Source organism: Prionailurus bengalensis, chromosome B3 (genome assembly GCF_016509475.1).
Source record: "Prionailurus bengalensis isolate Pbe53 chromosome B3, Fcat_Pben_1.1_paternal_pri, whole genome shotgun sequence".
NCBI lineage: Eukaryota > Metazoa > Chordata > Mammalia > Carnivora > Felidae > Prionailurus > Prionailurus bengalensis.
The window spans coordinates 33,465,084-33,484,197 of record NC_057355.1 but is presented as its reverse complement, the minus strand read 5'-3'; the positions used below and the strand labels follow the sequence as shown (position 1 = coordinate 33,484,197).

Below are 19,114 nucleotides of genomic sequence, written 5' to 3'. Positions count from 1 at the left end.
TACTCTTTTATTTATGTATTTATTTTTGGTAGTTATTTGTAGTTTCTGGCTGTTAATCCTTTGTCATTTTTTTTTTTTTGGTTTTGTATTGCATATATCTTCTCTTAGTTTTCTATTATCACTTCCTTTTTGAAACAGGATTTCTTAATTTTTTTTGTTTTTTAAATTTTTTTTTTCAATGTTTATTTATTTTTGGGACAGAGAGAGACAGAGCATGAACGGGGGAGGGGCAGAGAGAGAGGGAGACACAGAATCGGAAACAGGCTCCAGGCTCTGAGCCATCAGCCCAGAGCCTGACGCGGGGCTCGAACTCCCGGACCGCGAGATCGTGACCTGGCTGAAGTCGGACGCTTAACCGACTGCGCCACCCAGGCGCCCCAGGATTTCTTAATTTTAATGTAGTGAATATTTAGATCTTTTCTCAATTGGGTTGTGCTTTTATATCTTATTGAAGTAATCCTTCCCTATCCTATAATTTTTTTCTAGAGGTTTTTTCCTAAAGGTTTTTAAATTTGCCTTGTCCATTTTAAGTTTGTTTGTTTTAATTTATTTTGAGAGAGAGCACAAGCCGGAGAGGGGCAGAGAGAAGAAGAGACAGAATCTCAAGTAGGCTCCACACCATCAGTGCAGAGCCCGATGTGGGGATTGATCTCACAAATCGTGAGATCATGAACTGAGCCGAGATCAAGAGTCAAATGCTTAACCAACACTGCAATACCTAGGCACCCCTTGCCTTGTCCATTTTAGTCTTCCATCTATTTTAATTCATTTTCATTTTCCTGTGAATTCATTTCCTCTTTTCTGGGTGGGTGGGTTGGGGGGGAGATGAACAGAGGAAGACAGAGAATCCCAAGCAGGTTCCACACCCAGTGTGGACCCAGTGTGGTCTCCCAACCACGAGATCATGACCTGAGCCAAAGTCAAGAGTCGGACACTTAACTAACTGAACCACCCAGGCACCCCTAAAACTTTTTCTCTTGAAGTCTGTTTTGTTTAATGTTAATATTGCTACTTTAGCTTTATTTTCGTTTCTATTTTCCTAATGTATCTTTTTGCTTTTTCTTTGCCTTTATGTTTTAATTTTTTTTTAAGTTTATTTATTTTGAGAGAGATCGGGGGAGGGGCAGAGAGAGAGGCTCCGCACTGTCAATGTAGAGCCCGACACAGGGCTTGAAGTCACGAACTGTGAGTTGGATGCCTAACCAACAAGTGCCCCTTCTTTGCCTTTATGTTTTAGATATGTCTTTATAGAAGTAGCATTCATCAAGATTTTAAAAAACATCCATCCTGATCATTTAACTGGAGAATTTCATTTTTTCCCTTCATTTTCTTTTGTTTGTTTTTTTTTGGCTGAGTTTCTTTTTGTCTCATTTCATTACTTGTAGGTTATATACTCTATTCTTTAGTCTTCCTTTAGTGAGTACCCATTTTTTAATACATATTTAACTGAAAGTTCAAACTCAAAACTGAATAATGTAGGGATTATCAAATGCATTATTACCCATTGCCTTCTGCCAGTTCATGTTATTGTTGTTCACAGATTATACTTTTGTTTGCTTTATTCAGTCAGTAGGTGTTTAGAATACTTATGTATTTTACCAATTCCTTTGCTCCTTCCACCTTTTCATTATGGGGTTATTGTCCTTTTTCCTAAAATTATAAAATTTTTTTAAATATTGTTTTTTTTTAAGTAATCTCTATACCCAGTATGGGGCTCAAACTTACACCCCCAAGATCAAGAGTCTCATGCTGTACCAACTGAGCCAGCCAGGCACCCCTTAAAGTTTATTTAATGAGTCTAAAACTCTCAAATTTTATTTGTCTGTAAGTCTTTATTTGCCATTGTTCTTGAGAGTTGTGTTTTTTTTTTAAGTTTATTTAGTAATCTCTACACCCAACATGGGGCTCAAACTCATGACCCCGAGATCCAGAGCCACATGCTCTTCCGACTGAGCCAAACAGGAACCCCCAAAATTAGTTTTGGTTTTTTTTTTTTCCAACGTTTATTTATTTTTGGGACAGAGAGAGACAGAGCATGAACGGGGGAGGGGCAGAGAGAGAGGGAGACACAGAATCGGAAACAGGCTCCAGGCTCTGAGCCATCAGCCCAGAGCCTGACGCGGGGCTCGAACTCCCAGACCGCGAGATCGTGACCTGGCTGAAGTCGGACGCTTAACCGACTGCGCCACCCAGGCGGCCCAAGGAACCCCCAAAATTAGTTTTGAGGTGTAAGAGTTTAGATCTGAGTTGGCAAACTGTTTTTGTAAAGGGCCAGTAATAAATATTTTGGGCTTGTGGGCGAGGCTCTGTCACAAGTTAACTCAGTTATGCATTTATAGTGTGGAAGCAACCATAGACCATATATAAACATGTGTGTGTGGCTGTATTCTGATAAAATTTTGCTTATAGACACTTGAATTTGAATTTTATGTAATTTTCAGGTGTTACAAAATATTAAAAAATTTAAAAACTATTAAAAATGTAAAAAAAATTCTTAGTTTGTGGGCCATATAAAAATGGGCTGGATTTGTTTGCCCTGTGGGCCATAGTTTGCTGACCTTGTATTTAGATTAACATTCATTTTACTTAGCACCTGAAACATGGGAGTGATTTTTCTTATAATGTCTTTATGTGATATTATTTCCCATTTTTAATTGTTGAGACATCAGCTGTCAATCTAATTGTCCTTTCTGTGTAGGTTAGCTCATGATACTTTTTTCCTTTGGTTGCTTTTAAGAACTTCTTATTATCTCTAGTGCAGGTCCTTGTGATGTATACAAGCGTGGATTTATTTTCACTCAACCTGGTCAAGATTGGTTGAGCATTCTGAATCTAAAGATTAGTATCTAACATTACTTCTGGAAATTTTCTCAGCCATTGTTTTTGCTTATATCTTACTATATCATATATAATATAGGAGGTAGGTAGAAGAAAAATCCATCTGAATATTTTCTGCAAAGTTATGGTATAAGACAGTATTTATTATGTTCAATAATGTCGCTTAAAAAGAAAAAAAAAACCTTCCTCCTAGAATCGGGTGCTAGGCAATTTGTGTATAGATAACTGCATAAACTTCCTTTTGTCAAAGTTACTACTATTTTGTTTTGGTTGCTAAGCTATATGGCATTAAGTATAATCCTAATGTGTAGTGTCCAGAGCTTAGTACATTTATTTGTGCACATTTTATGCATTATAATTATACATCACACATTAAATATGCATTATAAATATGCATATGTGTTATTAATAGTTTGGATAGCAAAAGTTATGACTTGACTTTTGTTTTTTAAACTGCGTTAAAAATTCTTTGTACCTGTATGTAGTTAAGGGATTAATTGCATGATTGGAGAGCTACTGATAATGGTTATTTGAATGCTTTTTTAAGTTAGCAAGGTTTATGGTGGTGCTTTAACATAGATTTCTTTCTTTTCAGAGAACTCAGTTTCCTGCATCTGCTGAATCTCAGAAACCTCGACTGAAAAAAGGTTGGTGTGCAGTTTCACTGTGTGTGTATATTTGCACAGATTTTCTATTGATTCTTCTATATGCTTAGAGCTTTTAAAAATGAGTTTTGGGGGAAAGCAGTAATAGTCTTAACTATTCTGCCATATATAGCTTTTATTTTATGGAGTTGTTAGATATTATGGGATTGATTTTGCCTGTAAAATGTGTTAAATGGTGCCTTATTATTATGTAAGTGTGTATTAATTTTCTGCTTGTGGAAAAACCACTCTCAAGTTCCCAGAGTACCTATCAGGCCTCACATAATCTCATGTATATGTTAAATAAGTATGAGGTTTTATAAAAATTGAGTCTGTGAAGATGAAGTAAGGGTATATATACTGTAAAGAGCTGCGTTTAAAAATCTGATAGAGATATGTTATATTTTATTTAGAGGAACAGAATTCCTTTATATATTAACTTACAGTCTTAGGAAGGTTTGCATCAGATTGTAGTTAACTATATTGGATATTCTCTCATGTTTAATAAACATATCTAATGCCTAACGAACTCATCAGGCATTAGAAAATACCCAGTCTTTTTATTTAGCGGAAGAGACCATCTATTTTATTATTTACTCATTTATTTATTATTTTCTAGATGAGGAAACCAAGGCTGAGTGGAAGGGACATGACTTTCCCAGGGTCATGGGTATAGTTCTTATCTGCATTATGAGTTATGGTTACCAGGCAATACATCCTTTTGCAAAAAGCGTTTTCCTTTTGTCTGCTAAGAATTTTAAAGTTCATTTTACCACAATATTGTTTAGTTTACTTGGGGCATTTCTGTTCCTCTTTGAAATTATAATATAAATTGTTGGAAAATGTGATTGCCTTCAGTTGGTTTTCAAAGAGTTTTTCCGGGATACATCTTTCATTGAAAGGGCAGTACATCTGTAATTTAGATTATTTGTGAAATTTAGGTGTTTATTCTAATATCTAACATAGTTGCTAAATTTTTTACATCATTTCTGGACATGAGAATCATATTGCTGTGATGTCTGTCACTTTGATTAATCGCAGGGGGGATTTGGCTGGTTAGGTGGGGCTAGTAGGTATTGTGATGGTCTCTCCAGTGTTCTTTCCATGCTTCCTCCAGAGTCAAATTCCATGGTTTGACTGACTTCCAGTCCAGGAGAGCTGTAATTAGTATATACCAATCAAAAATTGGCACATAACCAATTCAGGCTAATGAGTTGATAACTGTGGGGCAGAGTGTCACATTTGACAGTGCTATAGGGTCCCTTGAAATCCTTTCTCCCCATTTTCTGGTTCCTATTACTAAAGTTTAGTTTTTCCTGTTCTTGAACACCTCATAGGTGAGTACTTACTCAGTTCCAGGACCAGTGATAGGTATCTGGGATACAAAGATAGACAGGGCATAGATTCTGCCCTTAGGAATTGACAGTCTTCAGGGCATATAGAATATAAGCAAATTATTAAAAAAAATTTTTTTAATGTTTATTTTTTTTTGAGAGACTCAAAGCACGAGCAGGGAGGGACTGAAAGAGACAGGGAGACACAGAATCCGAAGCAGGCTCCACCTGCTGTCAGCACCGAGCCCGATGTGGGGCTTGAACCCATGAACTGCAAGATCATGACCTGAGCCAACGTCGGATGCTTAACCGACTGAGCCACCCAGGCGCCCTGAATATAAGCAAATTATTGAAATATAGTATATGCATTCCAGTTTCTTCAACTCTTTTTATGTGAAATATCTAGAACTCTTTTTCCATTATTGCTTTTGTTCTCTGGTGAAATTCATTGGCCCCTTGGAAATAAGAAGTTCAGGACTAAATAGAATATATCAGGTGTGAACAGGGCCAAGTGAAACATCTGGAAAATAAAAATCTCTTCACCTAGATCTTTTATTTCTTTTAGTCCAGCTCAAAGTCGCATTGCCTTTTGGGCAACTATTTTACACGTTTGCAATACTACTATATTTTACAATTTCAGGAATATCATTCATGTAGAATACAATGACTACAATATAAATGATACCTTTGGAGTTGTGCAAAGTGGTGACACAGGGACCTAAAATAATATTAAGGGTATAACCTCTTAACCTGCCCTTAATTTCCAGCTTCCACAACCCCAAATTTTATTTTGTCAATATGGTGAATTCCATCGATGAATTTTGGAATGTTGTTACCAACCTTTGAATTCCTGGGATAGACCCTACATGGTTATGATGTATTAACCTTTTTATGTTGCTGGATTCAACTTGCTAGTTTTTTGTTATGAGGTTTTACATTTGGGGGTGCCTGGGTGGCTCAGTCAGTTAAGTGTCCGACTTCAGCTCAGGTCATGATCTCAGTTTTTGAGTTCAAGCTCTGCGTCAGGCTTTGTGTTGACAGCTCGGAGCCTGGAGCCTGCTTTGGATTCTGTGCCTCCCTCTCTCTACCCCTCCTCCACTTGCACTCTGTCTGTCTCTCTCTCTCAAAAGCAAATAAATATTTAAAAAATTTTTACAAAAAAAAAAAAAGAATTTTTACTTTTGTTCATGAGGATGTTGATCTATAGGTTTTTGTTTTGTTTTGTTTTTTGGTATCAGGGTTGTGCTGGTTTCAAAACAAGTTGGGACTCTTCCCTCTTGTATTTCCTGGAGATTTTGTATAGAATTGGTGTTATGTCTTTCTTAAATGTTTGCTAGATTGTGACAGTGAAGTAATCTAGGTCTGGGTTTTTCTTTGTTGGAAGATTTTTAACTACAAACTCAATTTCTTTAACAGATCTGGGCTATTCAGGCTATACATACTTCTTTAGGGAGTTTTAGGTATTGTTTTTCTTTCAAAGAAATTTATCCATTTCATCTCAGTTATCAAATTTATTGGCATAAAAGTCATAATACTTCTATAGTTTCCTTTTAATGTCTGTAGAATATGTAGTGCTATTCCCTCTGTTCCTGATTTTGCTGATTTATGTCTATCATTTTTTTCTTGTTCAGTTTGGCTAGAAATTTATCTATTTTATTAATTTTTTTCAATATCTTTTTTTCTTGATCAGGTTGACTAGAAACTTATCCATTTTATTATCTTTTCAAAAAACCAGATTTTGATTGTATTTTCTCTTCTCTACTACTTTTCTGTTTCAATTTTGTTGATTTCTGCTCTTCTCTAATACTGTGTTTAATTTGAAGTTTCTTGTTTCTTTTTGCAGTTCCTTAAGGTAGAAAACTTAGATCATCCATTTGAGATTTTTCTTCTTTTCTGTTAGAAGCATTTAGTAATTTACATTTCCCTCTAAGCAGTGTTTAACTGGTTCATACACATTTCAAATGTCATATTTTAACTTTTATACAATTCTAAATATTTTCAGATTTTCTTTGTGTTCTCCTTTCCCATGCACAATTAAGAAAGGTATTGATTAATTTCCATATATTTGAGGATTTTTCCAGATTTTTTTTTCTTACTGGTTTCTAGTTTAATTCTAATTATGGTTAGAGACCATACTTTATATGGTTTGGTTTAAGGCCCAGAATGTGGTCTATGTTGATGAATATTCCATGTGCCTTGAAAAGAATGTGTATTCTCTTATTGGATGGAATAGTCTAGAAATGTCAAGTCAAGTTTGATAATATTGTTCTTCTGTGTACTTATTGATATAAATATTAACATCCTTACAAAGAAGATACTGATATTCGTAATGGAAGAAAAATATTGAATTATGCACCTGTAATTATGGGTTTGTCTCTTTCTAGTCCGAGACCTTTACTTTGTATATTTTGTTGAAGGTCTGTTGTTGGATGTGTATACATTTAGGATTTATTAAAAATTCACTCCATTCAGAAGAGTGAAGTGACTCTTTTATCATTATGTAATGTCCCTCTTTTATTCCTGATAATATTCTTTCTTTGAAGTCAACTTTGACTAATGTTTTTGAGAATAATAGAGCTTGTATTTAAGTATAAAGTTCTGGGACTTTTGATAAGTGAAATTAGTCAAATTAGCCACCACCACCATCACAATCAAGATATAGAACAGCTAGGGGTGTCTGAGTGGCTCAGTCAGTTTAACATCCTACTCTTGATTTCAGCTCAGGTCATGATCTCATATTTTGTGGGATCAAGCCCCACATGGGGTTCTGCGCTGATGGTGCAGAGCCTGCTTGGGATTCTCTCTTTCTCCTCCCCTGCTTGTGCTCTCTCTAAATAAGTAAACATTTGAAGAAAGAAAAGGGGAAAAAAGGTGTAGAACAGCTTAATCACCCTCAAAAATTCACCTTGACTTTGTAGTAAAGAATGTGTTCTATGTTGGTGAATATTCCAACTTCTACTTCCAATTGCTAGCAGTCATTGACTGTTTTCTTCTTATAGTTCTGTCTCTTCCAGAATGTCATTTAAATTAATCATACATGGGGCGCCTGGGTGGCGCAGTCGGTTAAGCGTCCGACTTCAGCCAGGTCACGATCTCGCGGTCCGTGAGTTCGAGCCCCGCGTCAGGCTCTGGGCTGATGGCTCAGAGCCTGGAGCCTGTTTCCGATTCTGTGTCTCCCTCTCTCTCTGCCCCTCCCCCGTTCATGCTCTGTCTCTCTCTGTCCCAAAAAATAAAATAAACGTTGAAAAAAAAAGAAAAAATAATAAATTAATCATACATTATGTAACCTTTTGAATGGCTTTTTTCACCTAGTATAATGTTTTTAAGATTTATCCATGTTGTCGTGTGTCTGAATTTCTTTTATTGAGTAGTATTCAATTGTATGTTTATACTGTAGTTTATTCATCCATTTACCAATTGAAGGACTTGAGTTTTTGGCTAATACAGATACAGCTGTGAGGAGTGGGGCGGGGGGACAAAAAAACAACCCCAAAATCAAAAAAACTAATACAGCTGCTATAAACATTTGCCTAGAGGGTTTTGTGTAAACATGTTTTTATTTCACTTATCAAGTGCTTTGGAGTGGCATTTCTGGGTAGTATTAATAAGTATATGTTTAGTTTTATTAGAAATTGCCAAACTGTTTTCCAAAGTAGTTGAACCATTTTGTATTTCCTTCTACAAAGTATGAGTGTTTCTTATACATCATAAATGATTTGGGGAAATAGTCTCTCCTTTTTTATTTTCTGGAAGGGTTTCTGGAGAATGGACTAATTTCATCCTTAAATGTTTGTTGGAATGTTTCTGTGAAGCCACCTGGGTCTGGAGTTATCTTTGTAGAAATTTTTTCAACAACAAATTCAATTTCTTCAATAGAGATAAAGCTAAACAGGTTACCTAGTTCTTCTTAATTGAGCTTTGCTGGTTATGTCTTTCAAGGAATTTTTTTCACTTCATCTAAATTGTCAAATTTTGAAGTTCACTATTTATCCTAAGAAATATTAAAAATACTGGGAATGCGAGCTGGTGCAGCCACTCTGGAAAACAGTATGGAGGTTCCTCGAAAAACTAAAAATAGAACTACCCTACAACCCAGCAACTGCACTACTAGGTATTTATCCACGGGATACAGGTGTGCTGTTTCGAAGGGACACATGCACCCCCACGTTTATAGCAGCACTGTCAACAATATCCAAAGTATGGAAAGAGCCCAAATGTCCATCGATGGATGAATGGATAAAGAAAATGTGGTATATATATACAATGGAGTATTACTTGGCTATCAAAAAGAATGAAATTTTGCCATTTGCAACTACATGGATGGAACTGGAGGGTATTATGCTAAGTGAAATTAGTGAGTCAGAGAAAGACAAAAATCATATGACTTCACTCATATGAGGACTTTAAGAGACAAAACAGATGAACATAAGGAAAGGGAAACAAAAATCATCTAAAAACAGGGAGGGGGACAAAACAGAAGAGACTCATGAATATGGAGAACAAACAGAGGGTTACTAGAGTGGTTGTAGGAGGGGGGATGGGCTAAATGGGTAAGGGGCACTAAGGAATCCACTCCTGAAATCATTGTTGCACTATATGGTAACTGCTTTGGATGTAAATTTTAAAAAATAAAATAAAAGAAATATTAAAAATACTGTGAAACCTCTATAATTAAAACAGTACAGTACTTGTACACGATTAGAAGCGAAACCAATGGAAAGAACAGAGAAAGTCCAGAAAGAGACTCAAATACATCTGTCAATTTAGTATATGATAAAATATATGGTGTCTCAAATTACTGGAGTAAAGATGTGCTTTCTTTTTTTTTAATTTTTTTTTCCACGTTTTTTTAATTTATTTTTGGGACAGAGAGAGACAGAGCATGAACGGGGGAGGGGCAGAGAGAGAGGGAGACACAGAATCGGAAACAGGCTCCAGGCTCTGAGCCATCAGCCCAGAGCCTGACGCGGGGCTCGAACTCACGGACCGCGAGATCGTGACCTGGCTGAAGTCGGATGCTTAACCGACTGCGCCACCCAGGCGCCCCAAGATGTGCTTTTTAATTTTTTTTTTTCAACATTTATTTATTTTTTGGGACAGAGAGAGACAAAGCATGAACGGGGGAGGGGCAGAGAGAGAGGGAGAAGGATGTGCTTTTTAAATAAACGGTTCTGGGACAACTGGATAACCATTTTGATAAAGAAAAAAATTAGATTTATACTTCACATCATACACAAGAATAAACTTCAAATGGGTCAGAGATCTAATCTAAATGTAAAATACATAACCATGTAAGTGCTAAAAGAAGATATTGCCAGAGGCAATAAAAATTGATAAATATTACCTCATAAAAATATTAACTCACAAATTTTTTTTTTTGCATGGCAAAAGGCACAATAAAGAAATATAAAGAGAAATAATATATCGGGTGAATATATTTGCAACATATATCACATAGATGGCTAATATCCCTAATATATAAAGAACTCTTTTTAAAAAAAATTTTTTTTACGTTTATTTATTTTTGAGAAACAGACAAAGCGTGAGCGGGGGGTGGGGGCAGAGAGAGAAGGAGACACAGAATTTGAAGGGCTCTGAGCAAGCGGTCAGCACAGAGCCTGATGCGGGGCTTGAACCCACGAACTGTGAGATCGTGACCTGAGCCGAAGTCGGATGCTTAACCAACTGAGGCACCCAGGTGCCCCAAGAACTCTTAAAACTTGGTGTGGGGGATAAAAGACCAAACACTTAATAGAAAAATTGATAAAACATAATCACAGTTTATATACACACACACAAACACACAATATAAGGATGACCTTTGGGCATATTTTTTTTAATGTTTTTATTTATGTTTGAGACAGAGAGAGACAGAGCATGAGCAGGGCAGAGAGTGGGGGAGACACAGAATCTGAAGCAGGCTCCAGGCTCTGAGCTGTCAGCACAGAGCCTGACGCAGGGTTCGAACTCACGGAATGTGAGATCATGACCTGAGCTGAAGTCGGATGCTTAACCAACCGAGCCACCCAGGCGCCCCGACCTTTGGGCATATTAAAAATGTGATAAACCGTGGGGCATGTGGGTGGCTTAGTCGGTTGAGTGTCTGACTTCAGCTCAGGTCATGATCTTGCAGTCCGTGGGTTGGAGCCCCACGTCAGGCTCTGTGCTGACAGTTCAGAGCCTGGAGCCTGCTTTGGATTCTTTGTCTCCCTCTCTCTCTGTCCGCTCATGCTTTGTCTCTCTCTGTCTCTCAAAAATGAATAAACATTAAAAAAATTCTTTTAAATAAAAAATTTTATATGTTTTAAAATTAAAGACTCTTGCTATGAAGGAAGTTATTAAGACATTTTTTGAAATTTGAATAGGATGGTAAGGTAGATAATAGTATTGTATCAATGTTAGTTTTGATCATTTTACTGAGGAGTAAAGGGGTATCATGCCTGCAACTTTCTTTTTTTATTTTTTTTTTGCTTTTTGCTTTTTTTTAATTTTAGAGAAAGAGAGAGTGTGTGTGTGAGTGGGGGAAAGGGCAAAGGGAGAGAAAGGGAAAGAAAATCTCTGCACTGAGCGTGGAGTGTGACACGGGGCTCAATTCCATGACCCTGGGACCATGACCTGAGCCAAAATCAAGAGTTGAATGCTTAATCAACTGAGCCACCCAGGTGTCCCTCAGGTCTGAAACTTTCTGAAAAATATTTCAGAACTAATATATAGAAAGAATGATAAACTGGGGTAAAATCTTCATATTTGGGGACTCTGAGTGAAGGTTTTGTAGGAATTCTTTCCAGGGTTTTTTTTTTTCAGCTTTTCTCCAGCCTTGAACGTATTTAAACTAAGTTTTTTAAAAGGAGTTCCCATGGAGAAAGAGCTTTCTCACTCTGATGAAGCAGCCCAAGATGGAGACCTGCCACTTCCTGGATCTGAACATTACCTGGTCAGGATGTGATTCTTAGAGCTGCTGTGTTCATCTCACAAATGTTAACAAGAGCTCCCCCTGGCCTCTAGGTCCTCTCCACCTTTCCTTTCTCCACTGGATCCTTTCTATCTTTGTAGGCACCACCTCCTCTACTTGAACCTTAATCTCACAGGGCTCTATTTTGGACCCTCTTTTCTTCTCATCATGAATCCTCCTAATTATATTTTTTCAAATTGTGGGTAGCAACTCACTGTCAGGTCACTGAATCAACACAGAAGGCTGTGACCAGCACTGGGAGAAAGAAAAGAGTATCACCGAATATCACATGTGGCAGATGTCTCCCAGCAGATGAGCAGATTCCTCATATCATCAGCCCTTCTACCATCCATACCTTGTCACTGCAGACTGTCAGTTGTCACCTCACCCCCAGCCTGCCCCAGATCAGCTGAAAAAAGAACATGAGAGAGCCCCTCTGTGTGCTTTATATCAGGCACAGAACGAGGGTGCTAGGGACATAGCAGTAAACAAGAGACAAGGTAGTTACCATCCAGTAGGAAGGTAGATGTTGGACAAGTAAATCTCAAGTGTTGAGAGTTGTTATAAAAGAGAAACCCAGTATTTACCCAAGGAATACAAAAACACGAATTCAAAGGGATACATGTACCCCTATGTTTATGGCAGCAATATTTATAATCATGATATGGAAGCAGCCCAAGTATCCACCAATTTATGAATGGATAAAGATGTGATATGTATATGCAATGGACTATTATTCAGCTACAGAAAAGAATGAAATCCTGCCATTTACAACAACATGGATGGAGCTAGAGGGTATAATGCTAAGTGAAATAAGTCAGAGAAAGAAAAATACCATATGATTTCACTCATGTGGAATTTAAGAAACAAAACAAATGAAGAAAGCAAAAAGAGAGACAAACCAAGAAACAAACTCTTAAGTACACAGAACAAACAGATGGTTACCTGAGGGGAGGTGGTTGGGGGATGGGTTAAATAGGTGATGGGGATTAGGAATGCCTGTGTTGTGATGAGTACCCAGGTGATGTATGGCATTGTTGAATCACTATATTGTTCACCTGAAACTAACATAACACTGTATGTTAACCAACTGGAATTAAAAAAGGAAACCCAGGATACTGTCACAGACTTTCGTTGGGTCAGGAGAGTCAAGGATGGCACTCAGAGGATGGGGGTGCTTTGAATGAGTCCTGGATAGTGGATATTCAGTGTCCGCCAGGCACAGAGGAAGAGTGGCTGGGAGATAACTTATTGATAACTGGCTGTGCAGACCCTTCCTTATGGCTCTTTTGGTTGCTTCTTTTTTGTTTGTTTGCTTATTTATTTTTGAAAGAGCACAAGTGGGGGAGGGGGAAGAGAGAGAGGGAGACACAGACTCTGAAGCAAGCTCCAGGCTTGCGCAGAGCCCAGCACAGGGCTTCAACTCATAAACTATGAGATTATGACCTGAGCCGAATTCAGACTCTTAACCAACTGAGCCATCCAGATGCTCCCTCTTCTGGTTGCTTCTTTGTTTTCCTTACAAGACAGAACTTTTATTTTTTTTATTTTTTTTTATTTTTGAGAGAGAAAGTATGAGCAGGAGAGGGGCAGAGAGAGAGGGAGACACAGAATCTGACACAGGCTCCAGGCTCTGACTTGTCAGCACAGAGCACGATGGGGGGCTGGAACCCACAAACCATGAGATTGTGACCTGAGCTGAAGTTGGACGCTTAACTGACTGAGCCACCAAGACTGAGAACATCTTGAGGGCAGGGATTAAATCTTGTTTATTTAATCTCTGGCATCCATTATAATATCTGACATATCTGTACTGAAAGAATAAATGAATTCGGGATGTGGTGGCGGGTGGGAGGGGAAGGAGTTCTCATGGGAGATGACATTTCCAAAAAAACTCCACAAGCATATAACAGATTGTTTATTTTCATTCATATATAATTGGGCTCTTTTATTTTTTTAACTATACAGTTCACCCAGTTAAAGTATACAATTCAGGGGCATCTGGCTGGCAAGGACTATTTTTAAATGTACAATCCAGTGGCGTTAATTACATTTACAATGTGCAACCATCACGACTATCTCCAAAACTTTCGTCACCCCAAACAGAAACTCTGTACCCATTAAGCGATAATTGCTCCTTTCCCCTATCAGTCCCTAGTACCTTCTCTTCTACTTTCTATCCCAATGTAATTTGTGTATTCTAGATATTTTATATGCTCAGAATCATACAATATTTGTCCTTTTGTGTCTAGCTTACTACATTTAGCCTAATGTTTTAAAGGTTCATCTATGCTATAACATGTTATACAGAATTTCATTATTATTAAAAAAATTTTTTTTAATGTTTATTTTGAGAGAGAGACTGAGGGGGGGGGGTAGAGAGAGAGGGAGACACAGAATGTGAAGCGGGCTCCAGGCTCTGAGCTGTCAGCACAGAGTCTGATGTGGGGCTCGAACTCACGAGATGTGAGATCATGACCTGAGCCAAAGTCAGATGCTCAACCGACTGAGCTACCCAGGCACCCCCAGAATTTCATTATTTTTTTAAGACTGAATAACATGCCATTGTATGTGTATCTCACGTTTTGTTTATCCATTCTTTCTGTTAATGGACACAGGTCATTTCCAACTTTTGGCCTTTGTGAATAATGCCGTAATGAACATTGGGCACAAATTTCTGTTTGAGTCCCTGCTTTCGTTCCTTTTGCATATATATCTAGGAATGGAATTACTGCATCATATGGTAATTCTGTGTTTAGTTTTTTGAGGAAATGCCACACTGTCTTCTATAGCAGCTGCATATGCAGGGGCTCCGGTTTCTCCACATCCTTGCTAACACCATTATTTTCTGCTGTTGCTTTTTTATTCTTTTAAAAATAGCTATCCTAGTGGGTATGAAGTAGTATCTCATTGTAGTTGTGATTTCTATTTCTGTAATGACGAGGGCTGTTGGCCATCTCTTTTCATGTTCTTACTAGTCATTTGTACATGTTCTTTGTAGAACTGTCTATTCAAATGCTCTGCCCATTTCTACATTGGATTGTCTTTCTTTGTTGAGGTTAGGCCTATTTTATAAATTTTGTGTTATTTTTTTTTAAGAACTTTTTTTTAAGTTTGAGAGAGAGCAAGTGTGAGCGGGGAGGGGCAGAGAGCGAGAATCAGAGGTAGGCTTCTTGCACTGTCAGCACAGAGCCCAACGCGGGGCTTGATCTCATGAACTGCAAGATCATGACCTGAGCTGAAATCAAGAGTACACTGTTTAACCAACTGAGCCACTCAAGTGCCCCTATAAATATTTTTTAAATGTTTTGTTTATTTTTTGAGAGAGAGAGAGAACACGAGCACATAAGCAGGGGAGGGGCAGAGAGAGAGGGGGACAGACGATCCTATGTGGGGTCTGTGCTGACAGGCTGACAGCAGCAGGGCTCCTGTGGGGCTTGAACTCATGGACTGTGAGATTATGACCTGAGCATAATCAGGTTGGACTCTCAACCAACTGAGCCCCCCAGGTGCCCTGAGGTTAAGCCTGTTTTAATAGTGAGTGATTCTTATCTTTTTTTTTTTTCCTTTAAGAGATGTTTGCTTCAGTTATTTCAGGATTTTATTCAAAAATTTGATTCAGAGAACCTTATTCAGCAGCACTTAGTTTAAAAAAAGTCAAGACTTTTTCAACATTCTTTTCTCTGTCTTTAGTCTGAAAAGGAAGACAGATTTAAAGGAATCAAGAATCTGGTATTGATTTAATTTTGGAGGTAAAGTTTTAGCTAGGTATCATCCTCTTTTTCCTCTGTAGGGTTTAGAGAACTAAAGTGATGAGTAAGTTATTTATACTTAAAAATCATCTGGGCACTCTTGTATGCAGAGAAATATGCAAGTATGAATTGACACAAATGCTTTTGAGTAAAAGTTTGTCAGTAAATATCAGGAGCTTTAAAAGCTCAGGGGCGCCTGGGTGGCTCAGTCAGTTGAATGTCTGACTGTTGATATCAGCTCAGGTCATGATCTTGCCTTTGTGAGACTGAACTCCTTGTTAGGCTTCGTGCTGAGCAGAACTTGCCTGGGATTCTGTCTCTCCCTCTCTCTCTGCTCCTCCCCTGCTTGTGCAAGCTCTCTCTCATTCTCTGTCTCTCAAAATGCATACACTTAAAAATAAAAGTTTATATTATTTAACTTAGTACTTTGTATTCTAAGAATCTGTTCAAATAAAGTATTCTCAACATTTTTTGATTTTTATAAAGCAAAGATATTCATTACAGAAGTATTCATTACACTATAGCAGTGATTTATTGTAAACAACTTACACATTCAGCAATAAAACAAAGCTAAGTAATTATTTATTCATGCAAATAAATACGAACCAGCTATTTAAATTAATGTTTATTTCTTTTTTTCTTTTTTTTAAAAAAATTTTTTTTTTCAACGTTTATTTATTTTTGGGACAGAGAGAGACAGAGCATGGATGGGCGAGGGGCAGAGAGAGAGGGAGACACAGAATCGGAAACAGGCTCCAGGCTCTGAGCCATCAGCCCAGAGCCTGATGCGGGGCTTGAACTCACGGAAGGCGAGATCGTGACCTGGCTGAAGTCGGACGCTTAACCGACTGCGCCACCCAGGCGCCCCAATTAATGTTTATTTAAAAAAATTTTTTTTTCAACGTTTATTTATTTTTGGGACAGAGAGAGACAGAGCATGAACGGGGGGGGGGGGGCAGAGAGAGGGAGACACAGAATCGGAAACAGGCTCCAGGCTCTGAGCCATCAGCCCAGAGCCTGACGCGGGGCTCCAACTCCCGGACCGCGAGATCGTGACCTGGCTGAAGTCGGACGCTTAACCGACTGCGCCACCCAGGTGCCCCAAATTAATGTTTATTTTTAAAAAGCAGCATTGAGGAGCTCCTAAGTGGCTCAGTTAGTTAAGTGTCTGACTTTGGCTCAGGTCATGATCTCAGAGTTCATGGATTTGAGCCCCACATTGGGATCTCTGCTGTCAGTCCAGAGCCTGCTTCAGATCTCTCCCCCTCCCCCTATCTATCAAAAATAACTAAACATTAAAAAAAAGATTTTAAATTGTCTGTAGATAAATATCTCTCTTAAAATGCACATATAAAAAGATTAGGAAGAAATATGGTAAATTAATAACCATGATTATCTGTAAGTATGTGAACATGTGAGGTTTTTTGTTGTTGTTCCTTTCTATATTTTCAAAACTTCTGTGGTGAGCATGTAATTTTTCTAAGTTTCAATATTTTGATTTTTTTTTTTTAAGAAGCTCTACACTCAACATGGGGCTTCAACTCATGACCCCCAAATGAGGAGTTGCATCTCTGCCAACTGAGCCAGCCACGTACCCCCAAGCTTTTATTTAAGGTTTTTTTTATTTTTTAAGGTTTATTATTTTGAGAGAGAGATAGCATGTGTGATTGGGGGAGGGGTAGAGAGAGAACGAGAGAGAGACTCTCAAGCCAGATTGTGATATGGTACTCAAACTCATGAACCGTGAGATCATGACTTGAGCCAAAATCAAGAGTTGGATGTCTAACTGACTGAACCACCCAGGTGCCCCGAATCTATTCTTAATGTAAAAAGTTTGAACAACTTCAAGAAAGCTAAATACTCCTTAAATCACCATCCAGTCCAGTGGTAATCATTATTTTCAGTTAATGTGCTTTATTTAGACTTTTATGTGTATAGCAATATAAGTATACAGTTTACTGTTGTGTAAGTGTTTTATATAAATGGTAACTATCATGTATTTTTCTAGGTTGATATATCTTGGAGGGCTTTCCATGTCAGTAGGTCAAGATCACTTCATTATTCTTAACTATACTGGTTCATAGTACAGATATATTACAGTTTCTTTTCCTTTTCATAGCATTTAAATTGTTTCTGGGGCGCCTGGGTGGCTCAGTCAGTTGAGCATCCGACTTCAGCTCAGGTCATGATCTAACAGTTTGTGAGTTCGAGCCCCACGTCGGGCTTTGTGCTGACTGCTCAGAGCCTGGAGCCTGCTTCAGATTCTGTATCTCTCAGTCTCTCTCTGTGCCCCTCTCCCACTCGTGCTCTGTCTCTCTCTCAAGAACAAATAAACATTAAAAAAAATTAAAAAGTTAAATTGTTTTTAATTTTTCACTATTTGGTATAATGGCCATCTGGGAAAAGTATGCACACTTAAAATTTTAATAATTCTGCCAAGTTGCTCTACAAAATTACCATTTATATTTTTACTATTAACATGAGTATCTACAGCATATCTCTCCATATTATTTTTATGATGTCCACAAAATAATAGCAGTAAGAAATATGTAATACAGGATTGTAAGAGGGATGTGCTCATCTTTTTCAGACCTTGTTTTACCTGAGTTGCTTTTAGCAGTAAATAACAGAAAATCCAACTCAGTGGCTAAAACAATAAGGAATTTTTTCGGTTAACATAAGAGGAAGTCCAGAATTAGAATGGGCTCTAGCGCTGGTCAAGCAGTTCAGTGACATATGAAGCCCTGAGTTCTTTCTGCCTCTCATGCCTGTATTTTCCTGAAGTTAAAGCTGCCAGTGGCATTCCGGATCCATTTTCCCAATGCCAGAGATACGGTCTGGCTTCCCATTGTTCTCTTTTAAAAATAAGAAAGGCCTTCTTTCCCCAGAACCTCTTAGGAATACTCTTTTCATTGGATCAGATTGATAGGCCTGCCAGTCTTGGACAAGGGAGATAGGATTACCATTGATTAGTTTAATCAGCTGATAGGGAGTGAATTTTGAGGAGTCCAGGGGTAATCAATGCTGGTTGCAGAGCACAGACGCTCAGAGAAGTTAAGTGGTGTATGGATACAGGAGCAAATACGAATGCCCAGGAAGCCGTCAGACTCCTCCCTCCAACACAGTGTTTTTAGAAATCAGCTGCTATGATTTCTTGCTTCTGTTTCTGTCATCATCTGCTCTGTCTCTGTTTTTCTCTTTGGGTCTATTCTGACTCTCTGCTTGTAGTGCTGCTATTGATTACTTCTCTTTTACTTTCCTTTGCCTTTTATGATAAAAACATTTTATATAGTGTAAATATCTGAATCACACATTTTACATTGTACAGGTTTGAGAAATGATTGTGAAGAATAGGATATCAGAAAATTGTTTTGTATAAAACTTGGCTTAATATTACTCAGTAATTTCTCTTGAATTCTGATGTCAAATTGGGCTGCCAGTAAAGATGGTACAGTAAACTCAAGTTTTGTTCACTCCTACTCCAGATACAGAGCAATAAAGAATAAAATGTAAGTAGCAAGAATATACAAAGCCCACCTGAAGGAAAATTATTTTTAGGCAAATAGACTATTTTTTAGTTTTAGTTTTAGTTTT

At 37.9% G+C, this 19,114-nt stretch overlaps 1 protein-coding gene across 2 annotated transcripts in view; it reads left to right on the top strand.

The window, feature by feature from the left end:
• BBS4 (Bardet-Biedl syndrome 4) overlaps positions 1–19,114 on the top strand; it is a 56,188-nt gene that overhangs the window by 4,899 nt on the left and 32,175 nt on the right. For both annotated transcript variants that reach the window (XM_043555072.1, XM_043555070.1), the window contains exon 2: positions 3,434–3,485. In XM_043555072.1, coding sequence (XP_043411007.1) covers positions 3,434–3,485 — 52 coding nt within the window. The remainder of the gene's footprint in view (positions 1–3,433; positions 3,486–19,114) is intronic.